Raw genomic sequence first — 13,968 nt, 5'->3', positions numbered from 1 at the left:
TCTCCTGTCTTTCTGGTCTGCTGAACAGTAACTGTATGTGCATGTTGCAGAATAAAGAAGAGAGCAACAAAGAAATAGTTAAACTTTTTGGTAAACTGTGTGTACTGCTCTTGAAAACCTAGGTTTGGTCTGACACCTCTCAACAGTAGTCTCAACCAACGGTACTTCATTTGTATGGGAAAGTTGATAGAATGGTTTTTTGAAATTCAGATCTGTGAGAGTCAGAATTTCTCACCATATAAAGTTAAGACTTATCTCTGAAGAGGAATTTTTATAACTCACACTATAAGCTCTTTGGGGCTGTTTTCAGAACCTATGTGCTTTTTATTTTCAGTGTCTTTATCAGAGGTTTTTGAACCAGCACAGGTCTCCTTTGCATGCTACTAGACTGTAAATAATAGCAACTTTTTATGGACTTTGTTCTCAGGAAAGAGAGAAATCCTTGACTTGAAAAAACTAGTGTAGAAACCCTGGAATTCAAGTCTCTATGTGGTAGCAAACTATCCTAGAGAAACTATGATTTTCTTCCATATCAATAAAAGGAAGAACAGCAATTGAAAAGGACAGTGAACATTTGGACACATTTTTTCTTTTAGATTATCCTAGCTTCATGCCATTCCATGTCTCTCTGTCCTGACTCTTAACCTTCTTGTCACGTTTTTTTGCATCCCAGACCTCATCTGAATGCCTCACTCAATGCAAATTACAGTCTTGCATCCTCCAGGGAAGAACACATTTGAAAGAGATATAGAAAACAGATCTCCTTTTAAAACTGTACCTGAAGGGCTTCCACACCACTGCTAAGACATTTTATTTTATTGCTCCCATTGTAGCAGTGTCGAAAATGTGTTACATGTTGTACCCAAAGATATGGTCTGGTGTTAGAACAGTGTGATTAGGGTGATTAGAGCTTTTTTGTCTGTGATACAGCCTAACTCCAACCACCTCCCTGTCTCATTGCTAATTTGCTGTAGATGCTGCGGTGAAAGAGGCCATAGGGAGGAATATCAATGAGTGTGGATAGTGTGGAAGAGCTGCTCAGGAAGGAAGAGAAAAAGCCCTGTAGAAGCCTTTGTGGGAGGAGCAGCTGTTCCAGGTGGCGTTGCTAATGGAGTGGGGAAGGTGATGTGGGATTACTCACTGCTCCTGAGAGCAAGGATGTGGAATCTGTTGTGCTGGTGGAGGAGTTACTGGGGGTGAAGAGACATAACTCAGGCTAACACAGAGTGTCTTCATTGTCCTGGAAATGACTGACATGGGTGTTCAGGAGGCCAGAGGTGAAAGGTTGCCTGAATCAAGGTGCATGAACAAGAGGTAGCGTCACCTGGGCAAGGAGAAAGATCTTCCTGTTTTGTAGAAGAAGTAGCAGGTGTTGCACTAAGAACTGGCTAAGATAACGATGGAAAGGTTGCCCAAGTGAATTTCTGCTGCCAGGTTTCAGTGCTGTGTGTGTGCAGATGCGCACAAAATAAAAAAAACACCGAGAGAGAAAAAGGATAGGGAAGCGCCATGAGACCTGGTGGGAACAAATGAGCCTTTTCCCAACATCCAGCACCTTCTGTTTTTCATTTCTTTCCCCCACAACTGTTTCTGATGTCAAGCATGCACATACTGGCAAAGCTACAAGGAGCAGGTGGTGGTTGTTGCTTATTTGTTAGTTAGCTTTGTCTCATCTTTGCAATCCATTTTTGTTAATACAGCTCCTGTTCCACAGACTTTAAAGATCCCTTGGTGTGGTTATCTTATGTGACAGAGGGAGCTGGGGCTGGTGAGCGTGCTGTGCTTTGTGCACTGGGTTCAGAGGGAATTCTTTGGGATGCAGTTTACTTTGGGTATTACTCTAATCACTTTAACAAGCCTGAGCAAAGAAACAAAAAGAACAAAACCAAGAAACAGAATTTACATTAAAATGGCATTTCCTGAGGTAGGATTAAGCTTTCTGAGGCTGCCTTGTACTGGGTACAGAAATGCCTCCAATAGCCTTTTGTATGAGAGAGTTGAGTAACCAATTTGTTTTTTTTTAAGCTGTTAAAGTTAAAATTTAGGAAGATCAGGAGAAGCTGCTCACCTGAATAGCCAAGCAGACTCTAGTTAATAAGCTGCTACAGCAGGGGCTGTAGTTGTTGGGGACCTTGCATGTACCTTTCAGGTGATAAATTCCAATTTTCCTTCCTGCTGTTTTTTTCTTCTCCATCTTTGAGTGAAATTTCTGATGGGTATTGATGCAGGACTAACAGCAGACAATTCTTGACATAAATGCTGAGCCATTAACTGTAAGCTGAAGATAAACACATTCAAAGATGACTTCTAATGATATGTGACTTGTCTGCTTTCATAATTCGGTGGAAGCAACGGGGTGTTCATTAGCTGTGTGCAAAGCCTGTGTGGCTGTGTTTACCCACAAATACCACATGTTTGCAGTGAAGCCAGACAGTCATTCCAGAAACCTCAAGCCTTGGGAAAGGCATACTCGAGCTGTGTAAAGGATCCATAGTCAAGAGGAGGCACTGAATCCCAAGAATAAACCTGTAGGTTCCCAAAAGCAGTGTCAGCTCTTCTAGCATCAGAAACCTGCATTTTGCAAAAATTCTGTAGCTGGAGCCTGACACAGTGAAAGACCCGCCAGAAACCTTGAGTAACACTTTGTCACATTTTGTCCTATCTTTGGGGGATTCAAGATGTGCCACCTCTGTTTTAGTCCAGGATTTACCAGAGTGTACCCCTAGGCTGTGCCAGCAGTGAAGTACCATCCTCTGCTCAAGTGTTCAAAAGTTCAGTTTTGGACACTGACCACCTGCATGTACCCAATCACCTGCTGTGTGTTAGTGTTTACAATTTAAGTTACTCTTTTGCCTACAAGAGGTAGTAAATGGGACCAAGAGCATTCCCTGGCCAGTTGGATGCTTTTCAAACACGTCTCTTCCAGCATCCCCCCAATGATGCTTTATGTTTTATATCTGTACATAGAAATGTTCCCATCTGTCTCCTACAACTAGATGCAGTCTTTATTTCAACAATTCTTCCAAGGTAACTACTGACCCATTTAAAGCTGATATACTCTACTAAGCTCCTTAAATAATTTCTGTTTAAGTTCTCCAGTACTGAATAACCTGTCCCTGTCCAGAAACCTTGGAGATTTCTCTCTTAAGAAGTCAGCATGGGAAGAAATTCCTTAGCTCAGGAGGCAGCAGTGTTTGGGTGGCTCTCACCGTGCGCGAGAGTCGCGTGAGGAGGAAATGGTCCTTTCCTTGAAGAGCTTCCAATCACCAGCCTTTTCTCATCAGGGCCAAGCACAAGCTGTTGCATTGCCAGCCAGCAGTGATTAAGCTCAGCTGTCCATATGCTCCACCAGAATTTATTGTGCTGCTCAGAAATCACAATCTTTTAAGGCTGATAGATACCAAGACTGAAAAAATGAGGTATTTAAGTGCGTGTCAGCCCCATCTATGGATTTTGATGATTTTGCTTGCCAAAGCATTAAACAGAAGGAGGTTGTGAGGATGTGAAGTCAGCTGAAAATCCTTCACAGTGCCTTCTGACATTGTATCCTGACAGTCAGTGCCTTTTTTGGGATGTATGGACTTCTTTAATTTCATTAGTGATGTTAGATAAACATGTTCACACCAATGGAAACTATTCCCTTTGCTAGCAGCTGTGCCTTCTGATCAGAAATACCTGCAGCAGATGAACAGACCTTAAATGGAGTTGTTAAGCACTGAATGTTTCATCAAATGTAAAGTGGTCCACATGGTTTTAAGTACTTTATTCTTACCTGTGTGCCTGTGAAAGTGAGCAGAGTAGAGAGAAAAGCTTTTATAGCTCCTGGAGAAAGACATCGCTGAATTGGGATTGTGCAGTTTTCAAACAACCAGGAGGAGAAATGCCAAAATAAGTTCATCCCTTTTCAAGGTGCTGTCACTGGCAGCTTTCATTGTTCTTCTAAACAACTCCTCTTCTAAAGGAAAAGTTTCTGTTTTTCAGAGATTAAAGCAGTCCTGTCTTCATTCATTGCTTGGCACTTGACTGATTCTTCCCTAATGGGCAGATTACTTAGGAAGTTTTTGAGCTGTAATTTCAACACGTAGACCAACATGCTGACTGTTTGGTGATAACATAGTTTTAAAAAATGACACATAGCATCAGCACAATTATCTCCCTGGGGTGGTTTTTTTTCAAGCTGGAAGATGGAAGTGAGAGGGGAGGCAGCAGCATCTGACTTGAGCTTGTACCTCGGTTCTAGATGACAAATTGGCCCTGTTGCAAATTCTTTTTTCAAAAGTCTTTTGTCAGAAAGTTTATTGATAGCCAGAGTCTTACTAAATAGTTCTGCCAGAGTGTGCTTGGAACATACTGCATTAAGCCAATATTTGTGTGTGGCATCTGCAGTGTTTGTCTCACACAGTGACTCTGCAGTTGGGACAGCAGCAATGGGGTGGTTCATGAGAGAGTTTCCCTTGTGGAAACCCTGGGGCATATGTCTGTAAGGCTGAGGATAATGCATCAAAACAACATTATTTCACAAAATGTGGAGCATATTAACATGTGAAGTCAACAAATCATCTCTATAAAATGTCCAGTGCCCTTCTGGGAGCCAAAAAAAAGGTTTTTGTGCCTTAAGCTCCAAATCAGCTAGTTAACTTCTTGCTTTCCAGAAATGAGTAATTCACTTTAAGTGCCAACCAGGTTTGGTTGCAATCAATCAAGGTATTTATTGCTTCCCCCTAAACTGAAGCTCTGTGTACATTTTTCTGACAAATCTGAATTACTTGTTCAATGTTATTCCTGAAAAGAAGAATCAATGAATGCCGGCAGTTCTCTCTAGTCCAAGTCATTTACTCTTCAGAATCTCTACAATTTCTGGTTTTTAAGGTAAAATCTCTGTTATTTTAAGGTTTTTAAGGTATTGGAAAACAGGGATAAAGAGGGGATGCTGCTGAGAAACTGGCAGTAATGTATAATCTTTGCTCTCTGAGACACTGGCCATGATGTGCTGATGAGCAAAACAAGCTACCAAGTTACTGCTGAACGAGCCAGGGATGGGATGGCTTTCCAACAGAGCTCTGTAGGTCATACAATGATTGCATCGCCCAAGTGTCCCACATTTCCATCTAAAGGCACCATGAGTTTAAGTGGATTTGGTCAAACCTCACATTCAGGCCAAGTTTCCAAACCTGCAGCACGATTTTCACGCTTCTTGGAGAAACCAGGGATACATTACTGTCTGTTACACGATGCTTTTTTAACTCTGCTAAGCAATACCTCCTTGCATGTGTTGGTTCAGCACAGAAGCAGCATCTGGAGCTGTGCCTGGGCAGCTGTTTGGGGAGTCCCAGCTCCTGTTCAAGGAACGTGGCTGTCTCTTCTGTGCCTGCCTTTCAAATGCCACTGTTTGGTCTTCCTCTTCAGTCACCCAAGATCAGAAATGATTTTCTAAATGGGAAAAATCTGTTTTAGGTCTTCTCTCGCAGTGCCTGAAACAATTCTCCAGGCTTCTGCTGCACAACTGAAAGGACAAAATTATGATCAGTAAGACTAATTTATTGTAGGTGGAAGTGCAGTTGACAAACAGCAATTTACATTTTCCGGAACGAAAGGGATTCCAGGAGGATGTTGTTTACTTCAGTCCCTGGTTTCCTACCAGCATTAGGGTTTCATGTCCATCAAATGCTAGTGAGATTTTAATGCTGCTTTGCTGTATCTTATATTTAGCAGTTTCTAGCCATGGGTCTTCATAGAGCCAACCCTAAACCACTAATTTTCGCGACCCAAAGTCACCCTCAACCTTCAGAAATTTGGGGAAAACACTCCAAATGTCCCAAGCCGTGATACTGTTTTGACTTTCTGTATTACCTACACATGAGACCCATTCCTTTCATCAGACATTGCCTCTGGTCTTCACCGTTTCCATGGAAAGCTTCCTGCGTTTATTTGAAACTCCAGAGAGTGCCAGTAAATTTCCTGGAGACTGCTTGGTACGACTGTGAGGTGGCAGCATGGTCTGGTGGTGAGGAGGAGCAGCTCTGAAGATGTGTTTTCTTTTCTGCCATGCTGCTGAGGAACCTGGAACCAGAGACTGCATCTTCCCATACCCGCACTCCCCTCACATACTGCTCCTTCAGGCTTTGTTGTTTGCTTTTTGGGCTTTAGCTGGCAGTTCCCTGTGGGTTTGTACAGGACTTGGCATGCTGGGATCCCTGTCTCACTTGGTTTCTTTTAGGCATTGCTATAATATAAACCAGCTGCACTAATATTTCAGCTGTAGGGAGAAATGTACTGGTTTGATGTGTGCTGTGTAGAAGAAAGAGAAAGCTACTGCCCCTAGCCCAAAAATGTGAGTAGCATAGCAAATATGTTAGTGATCTCCCAGAAATTTCAAATGAGATGGATTCTGCCACTGCCTTCAATGCACTGTGGGCTTTTAAAAGATTCTCTTGTCTCAGTGAAGCTTCAGACTGATGTGCTGAGGAGAGCTGGTGAACTCTGAAAATAAGGCTGAGTCCTGGTGATGAGTTTTAGAGCAAGATTTTTCAAGGGGGGCATGTTATGAAAGGAGAGGATAAATAGTCTGAAAGATCTGTAAGAGTCAAAGCACTGCAGCTTCATGGCAGGACTTTATAGAATGGCCAGATAGATGAGGGAAAAGAGTAGATAACCTGCAGAATAAAAAGATTGGTGCAGTGTGGGTTAACAGCAGCCCTAGCAGGGAGGTAGCAGCAGTCTCCAGGTGTACAAGGCTTTCCTCACACAGGGATCCTGCTGCTGTGTCTGCAGCAATGGTGATCCCTGCACTGCAGCTGGAATGATGCTGGCAGCCAGGATGAGGAGCTGTGAGCTCTGCTTGACCTTGGCAAGGGAGACAGGGCCCTTCCCAGCTGGTCAGAAGCACCAGCAGCTGCCCAAGGGAAACTGGGATCCACAGCTGACACTGGAGCATCCTCCTACCAGCCAGAGTAAGCCCTGTTGCAAACTTTGGAGTTGAATCTCTTCCCTTGAAAGACAAACACGAGAGTGAAGAGTGCCCTGACCTGTCTGGAGGAGTCCTGAAGTGCAAATAGCAGGAGAAGGTAACGAGCTGAGTGCAAAAGCAGGTTTGTAAATGCCAGTGTGTGCTGGGGAAAATATATCTAATGAGCTGGTGTTGCTGCTGTCTTCCTTCTCCCTCTGTTTGACATCTCCAAGATGCTGCTTGTGTCCTTCAGGTCTTACCTGAATTTCTCTCAATCAAGGCTGATGGTGGGATTTTTCTTTTGGCCTGAGTTGTCTGATTGGCAATTAAGAGAGATTTGTCTCAGCCTGGCTATAGAAATGGGGTCACAAAGCCATGTTGCTGTGGGGTTGCAGGTCAGTGCTGCCCTCCCAGGTGTTCCTGAGGTCCCTGAAGGGAGGCCTGGGCAGTAGGAGAATGTGCATCACCTGCTCAGTGTGTGGCCAAGGGTTGGGAGACCACATAGTCCTGACTGTGGGGACTGCAAAGAGCTGGGAAGGGGACCTGAGTCTTCCCAGCTCCCTGGAGTGAGCTCTTGGACCAGGGCAGATCTCGGGGAGTTCCTGCCACCCCTTCTTGGCCTGGGAGGGACCTACACGTGTGATCTCCTTTCTCTGTAACTTGCACTTACGCTGTGGAACAGTGACTCTCTCCTAACCAGATGCACAGCTGTGGTCAAACTGGTTTCTCAGAGTAGTTATGAGGAACCATCACACCCCTCCTTTTTTTTTATCTCTGGAAGGAAAATCACAGAAGAGCATCTTGGACCAAAATGATAGAAGCTGCTATTTTGTGAAAGCCCACAGATTTTTCCATGCTCTCCAGCACTTTTCCAGCAACCAGAGATGCTGGAAGATTCTCACATGTCCTGCCCTGGCATGGCCCAGTTATGGAGCTGTTGTCCTTGAATTTGTCAAACCCATTTTTGATGCCTTTGTGTGTCTGTTGCCAGGCTCTGGGGCAGTGAGTTTCAGCAGTTCACTGCCTGATGAAGAGCTTCACATTATGAGAATAGAGAGTATTTTCAATAAAAGATGTTTGGGAGTGGGATCTTCTGGGGTCTCTTACCAGCAATGACCAGCAATGCAGGATGAAGTCGCTCAGTCCCTGCTCTGGTTTGCATGGAAAAAAAAACCCCACATAAAGTTCTATCATGTCTTTAATGGAAATGAAATGATAAAATTGGGATAATACCTACCTCATGCTGCTCTTGAGGGTTAATTAATGTTTACAAAATCACTTTAGGTCCCGAGATTTAATTGAAGGAAAAATATTACCATATAAAATAGCTTTTTATGCAGGCACTGCTATAGGGTTTCAGCTGGGCAGAGTGCTGTGGCAGCCAGCGTTAGCACATGTTTTACTACATTTATGGTTGTGAGGCTTCCTGTAGTTTATATGAAAATTGTCTCTCTGAAATCACAAATGAAACATCAGTGTTTTCCTCTCACTTTGAAAGAATATTAATTTGCCATCTTAGGGCTTGACTGACTGTTTAAGCTGCTGTAAATACAACTCTCCTTTGAGAAAAAAGGAATGGAATATCTGTTCCCTTGCTTGGGATGAGCTGATACAACTTGCTAATGACTCCACCTTTGGATGCCATGGATGTTGCTGGCTCATATGAGCAATAAATCAGGCTGGCACTGGGTGTCCTGCTGTAGTTTAAGGATGTGTTTGGGTGTTCATTATCATCTCCTGCTATCAAGAGATTTTAAATACAGCTATAAAATTTCATTTCTGGAGTTAAATTTGACTGTGGAAGTATCAGCCAGAGAATGAGTTCTGTTAAGTGGGTGTTTCAGTGGGTTTTTCTGGTTTGGTTATTTTTTGTTTGATGTTTCTTTGCTTTGTTTAAACCCTTGTTTCAGTTTTTTTTTAAAGATGGAATAGCAAGTGAAGGAGAAACAACACAGGGTTTGGCTGCCTTCAACTGTTGTAATAAAACCTTGTCACTGCATAAATGTCACCTCATTTCTGCTGTAACGTTTTTGTATTTCACAGAGTGGTACAGGCCGGGTGAACTTGGAGGTTGGATTGGTTCCTCAATGTGCTTTTGGTTTGTTTTTTTTTCTGCCACCCAGGGTGACTACGACCCCAGCAGAACCAAAGTTCTCCATTTCAGCATGAACCCGATGAGTTTGGCCAAGCAGCAGCGCAAGGAGGAGCAGCAGCAGCTGCAGGAGGAGTGTGAAAGGCTGCGGGAGCTCGTGCGGGTGCTCAAAGGAGGCGGCTCCATCTCTGGGAATCTGGAAGGAGTTGGGGGTTTTCAGTCCCCACAAGAAGTTGCAGGTAGGCTGCTGGCTTCTGGTCCTAGGGATGCATTTATTCATCTGTGTTGCCAGAGGAACTGAGTGCGGAAGCAGACGGAGGCATTGCAGACAGTGTGCTTGATGGAGTGGTGATGTGGAAAATGAAAAAAGCTGGGTTGATGCAGGAGAGGGTGGATGTGTGGTGGCAATCCTGTGGCAGTGTGGTAGAGGGTGGGTCGTAAGGCTGTATAATAATAATTCATATCGTTTGCTCATGATGAGTGAAATACCAATACAACAGCCTTCATAGGCTGGTGCTGGCGACAGAGTGAAAGGAAATATTTCCTTCCTTTCAGGGCTGGTTTAGCCCTTGAGGTAGTACAGACAGCAGGAAATAACTTTCATAGCTGCAGGGAAGCAAGTGGTTGAAATCTTTTCAGACCTGACTTAAAACAAATTAATATTGTTTATCAGTGTATATGTGCCCCATTAATCACAGCTACATTCAATACTCCATGAAAGCAGAATACATCTTTCACTGAGCTAAATACATTTCATAGAATCTGTGGCACTCCAGTACAGTCTGTCTTCCTTTCACATACCTGAGTGAGACTTTTTAGTGCAGCAACCCCAAAAATCAGCACCTCCAGACATATTCTCAAACTCTGAAAATCAAGGTAAGGAGATCAATAAAGCTTAAGCCATCACCTGTAACACTGTGAGGGACCAGGCAGAATCAACTTGTGCTGAAAAGCCCAGGAGAAGTTACAGCTGTAACTCTCTCATGGCCTCAAAACAATTTGTTAAAGAAAAATGAAAGAGAACTAAAGGTCTGTGTGGAGCAAACCTGATGTGTCCCAACTGCACGTACATGGTCAATGTCTGGAGGTCAGGATCCTCTCTCAGATGAGACTGAAAGAGCAGAGCTTTTCCCAAAGGTCACATGTGCTGGAAGCTTCAGACCCACAAAAGGACAGAGCCCTGGTTTAAAGAAAATGCACAAAAGACAACATCATTCTCTGTTATGAAACTGAAATGATCAGAAAGTAGCCTGTTTTCCTATCACTCAAACAATGGCACTTCATTACTGCTGAGAATGTGTTTGTTCCAGCATCTCATAGTGGATTATAGTGCTATATAGCCTCAAAAATGTGATGGTGAGAAGTGCAGATGGGGTGGTTTATAAAGTGAAGAGCTCACTGCATGTTGCAAGTAAGTGACAGTTCTGTCACTCCTCTTAGTGGATGCTCTAACAGATGCATAAGCATGAAACGCTTGGCAAACATTAAAAAAGACTATTGTCTGTAGGAGCTTCCAGTCTCAGACCCCCAGTGGGCAGTTCTTGGGGATAGCTCTTGCATTGCAAGTTGAATTTGAAATGCACTGTGGTTTAGGTGTTTAAATTGCAGTAGATGCAGCTGCCCAGTGCCCTTGTCTGTCCTTATGCCCCGAGTACCAGGCACATCTGATGCTGCAGGTCCAGGGGCTGACAGTGCCCAGGGAGGGCAGAGGCAGAGAGGCTGCAGAGGTGGGGTCAGCCCCGTGTCTCTGTCGCTGATGGATGAACCTCTGGGGTATCATCTGCAGTAATTAGACCATCTCTTCTGGGGAAATGTGTTCCTCATGTGTGCCTCCTGTCATGTGTTAGAATGATTATTCTGCTGCCTTTCCATGCAGCTGCTTTTAGCTGTTTGTGAGGTGCCTCTGTGCTGGGATGTTACCAGGTTTGTTGTTAGCTCAGAAGGGATGCATTTTTAAAGCTGTTTTCTCTTCTGCCTTTGATTCCAACAGGAAAACAAACAGCTCACTGAGTTTCAGGGTATTTCCAGCCTCATGTATGTGATGCTTTTTTTTTTCCTTTTACCCCAGTCCCAAGCTACATCATTCTGACTTCTGGTAACCAGCTCAGATGGAAGAGAGCATCAGGTTCAGAACTTAGAAGGGTGGGAAGTACTTCAGTGTCATTTACCAAAGTCACAGGAGGGCCCTTTGGATTCTCAGAGTGCCTATAAGTGCATCTGGAAGTGGTTCTTGTAAACAAAATGGGAAAAAGCTGTTGAAGGCTGGAGCAGCCCTGTGAATGACTCTCTTTGAGGACAGGGTGAAAGTATAGGAAGCCAGGTTATGTGGAAAGATCTTGGGCATCTTTTCTTGCAGTTCATGTGCTTGTGTGCATCACTGTCATGCACAGGGCACATTGTCACAAATGCACCTAAACTCTCGTTTCTGCTGTGGGAGCGTTCAGCAGCGTAGTCAGACGCAAGTGTTGGGATGTGAAGAGATGCTGAGGGTGTTACAGTGCTGACCACAAGGTTACTGGGTTATTTTGAGCTGGCTTTAAATTAGCCAGGTGAATGCCAGATTTGATCTCCTTGCTGGAGCAGGGAGAGCTCCCAGTGAGTTTGGGGGCAGCTGATCAAGTGTGCTGTGCAGGCTGCATCCATTTCTGCATTGACTCCATCCTGCACCCGCAGTGTGGATACAGCAGCTGTTCAGCAGTGGCTCACCAACATGGATTCGTGTGGCCAGAAAACTCACACTGTCTCCCTCTGGATAAGACATGGAAGCTCCAGCTTTTGCTGTTTTCTTAGCTCAGCCCACAGGAACAGCTGCCACATGCCTTCTGTTTCAGTGTATTTTCAAGGTGTGAAGTGGGGAGCATGTGGCAGAAACTCCCTCTGCTTTGTTTGTCACTGTCCAATTGGCTACCCCAGGGAGGGAGCTTTGTTGTGCATGATAAGGGAGCAGATTTCTGTGAGCTTTGTGAAGCTGTTTCTGTACAAAAATAACAAGAACTGGAGCTTTTCTTGCACCCCTCTCTGTCAGCTGCAGTCCCCATCTGTTTATCTTGCTCATTCGTGTGATACACACAAGAGGCAAATTCACTTCTCTGAGCTTTTGAGGTGGGAGGTCCGTGGTATAAGAGCAGAATGGGGTGAAGAGAGAGCAAGGACAGAGTAGGAAGGGTGTGGATAAAAGCTGGGAGGACAACAGAGGTCATATGTAAGTTTGCATTTTGCCTTTAGACAGACAGAGGTAAATGTAAGATTTTATTGTCCTGTTTTGCCATATAACCTGGCGAGGTGAGGGATTTGGGTGGCCTCCAGCCAGCCAGGTTTGATGCATCCAGCAAGCTTATGTGGTATGCAACAGCTATGCTTATGGTTCACAGAATTATAATTATACCGACCAAAAAAAGGCATTAAGGACAATGATGTTGATGGTTTTGATAATCATGTATTGGCCATTGTTAAATCCCTTCATTGGACTGGAGTGCAGCACATTTCTTCTGATTGTATTTCCAACTCCTGCATAGGTAATAAGAAAATTGTTACTGTGGACGTTAAAGCTCATTAAATGTGACTCTATTAAAAATCAAGGTTATGCTGGACTTTAAATCTCTTTGAGCATAACTGCTGGAGGCTGCAGCACAGCCTGGCAACTTGCCACGTGGTTCAGTGGCCCTTTCCTCTCATTTATGCCATAATAGTCTCTGTTCAGATGGGGACCTATGGAGAGCTATAACAACATCCTGTTCCTTTTCCAAAATACAGATTGGCAGTGCAGGCTCCTGGGGTGTTGGGGGGTAGGGCTGTGGGTGCCGTGCTCAGGGTGTGGGCTGGAGCTCTGTGAGTGCTGTGTTCCTCTGCTGGGCTGTGTAGGAGCAGGGAGCACCAAGGTCAGACAGCCATCTGGGGAGAGGCTCCGAGGCCTCCTGCCTCAAAAACAGGGATGCAGACTGTGACAGCTTTGGAAAGGTGGCACAGGACGTTGCTGCACAGATCTGAAATCTGTTCCAGTTCTGCATTTCCCTTTCCCATGCTCTTCACACCTTCCCTCCATTGCCCCTTCTGTATTTCAGTCTGCATCTTCTACTTTTTTCTTCCATCTCCATAGCTTTTCCTATTTTTTTCCCCATTTCTGTCCAGGCCATTTCTGTTTAGATCTTTCTTTTTTTTGCCCTGTGGGGTCCTGGTAGACCTCTTGATTTCTGACACTGCTAGAGATGGATTTGGGTCTTAGTTGCAAACAAGTATGTAGGTGGCAGCTAATGGGGAGCTGGAGAAATAATGCCTTGTAACAAAGCATAGGTAGAAATGAGAGAGAATGGTTCAGGTGCTCCTTATCTCCATTTGTGTTCCTATCTTAAAGGTAATGTATCTGAAGGTAGGAATGGATGATCCATGGAAGCTGGTTCCTGACTAAAAGAATGCAGTAATTCAAATTTTCTGTGAGCTCTCATGATTTATTGCTATCCTGTAGCTACACCAGAGTGTTCCTTTCTTCATGCAGCTTCTCCCTGTGAGAAAGAGGAAAAGTGCTTTTAATATTCTTTCTGGTGAGAGAGAGGCTGGCACCCCTACCAGGAAGGAAGATGGGGAAATCAAGTCTGATTTCAACCATCTGTGGAGAACTTTGGAACTATTTTCCTGAGCATAATCCCATCAATAAGAAAAGCTGTTCATCCATCTCAATGGTTTCAGTGTCCTTTTCCCCTTGATAGGGAAAAAGTGGGAAAAGGGGGTCTTTGATGGAGGACTGGGGAATCTCACTCTGAGGCAGGTGTTTGGCCCTAGCACAGATGCTACACCTGGCATTCAGCAGGGGCTGTCCCCAGCATCACAGCCATGCCAGGGCCTTGTAAAATTTATTTAATTGGATTTAAATTGGGTAATGAATTAATATTAAAATAATCTAATCTTGTTGAAATGACAAGCCAGAGATGGCAAA

The 13,968-nt window shown here is 44.2% G+C and overlaps 1 protein-coding gene across 9 annotated transcripts in view; it reads left to right on the top strand.

The window, feature by feature from the left end:
• The window catches only part of MAD1L1 (mitotic arrest deficient 1 like 1), a 348,819-nt gene that overhangs the window by 216,941 nt on the left and 117,910 nt on the right, over positions 1-13,968 (top strand). For 8 of the 9 annotated variants that reach the window (XM_068207072.1, XM_068207070.1, XM_068207071.1 and 5 more), the window contains one exon: positions 9,070-9,277. In XM_068207072.1, the coding sequence (XP_068063173.1) occupies positions 9,070-9,277 (208 nt within the window). Of the gene's footprint in view, positions 1-4,680; positions 4,705-9,069; positions 9,278-13,968 lie in introns of those variants that run through there. The other variant, XM_068207079.1, reaches the window with a different exon arrangement.

This window comes from Anomalospiza imberbis, chromosome 16, assembly GCF_031753505.1.
Source record: "Anomalospiza imberbis isolate Cuckoo-Finch-1a 21T00152 chromosome 16, ASM3175350v1, whole genome shotgun sequence".
Lineage (NCBI taxonomy): Eukaryota > Metazoa > Chordata > Aves > Passeriformes > Viduidae > Anomalospiza > Anomalospiza imberbis.
Note: the sequence above shows the minus strand (reverse complement) of the source record. Positions and strands in the feature narration are given on the sequence as shown.